The sequence below is a fragment of the Crocuta crocuta genome, unplaced genomic scaffold (assembly GCF_008692635.1).
Source record: "Crocuta crocuta isolate KB4526 unplaced genomic scaffold, BGI_CrCroc_1.0 scaffold2174, whole genome shotgun sequence".
In the NCBI taxonomy this organism is placed as follows: Eukaryota; Metazoa; Chordata; class Mammalia; order Carnivora; family Hyaenidae; genus Crocuta; species Crocuta crocuta.
Window position 1 is genome coordinate 42,979 of NW_027532818.1, and position 273 is coordinate 43,251.

The following is a 273-nucleotide window of genomic DNA, read 5'->3' on the forward strand; positions in this document are numbered from 1 at the left end:
GACCCCCTCACCGCGCTCACCGACACCGACACCAGGGGCCTTCCCCTGGCGGCCCCCATCCCGAGGCTGTTCCTTTCGCACGATTTTCAAGATCCGCGAACACCAAAGTCCCACGCTGGGCTATGAGGGTGTAAGAGGTGTGCGTGATCCCAACAGACCATTCGTCCCGGCGTCTGAGTACCAGACACAAAGCTGCACTGCCCGGCATGGAGCGGTTAGGGTCCCCACGTCCAATTATAAACCAGAGCGTGCAATGTGACAACCTCCACCCCG

The 273-nt window shown here is 60.8% G+C and overlaps 1 protein-coding gene across 1 annotated transcript in view; it reads right to left on the minus strand.

The window, feature by feature from the left end:
• Positions 1-59, minus strand: part of LOC144245667 (ras-related protein Rab-9A) — a 2,718-nt gene extending 2,659 nt beyond the window's left edge. Inside the window, exon 1 of the mRNA XM_077780993.1 lies at positions 12-59. Within this exon, the coding sequence (XP_077637119.1) occupies positions 12-59 (48 nt within the window). The remainder of the gene's footprint in view (positions 1-11) is intronic.
• Between the last annotated feature and the right edge of the window lie 214 nt (positions 60-273).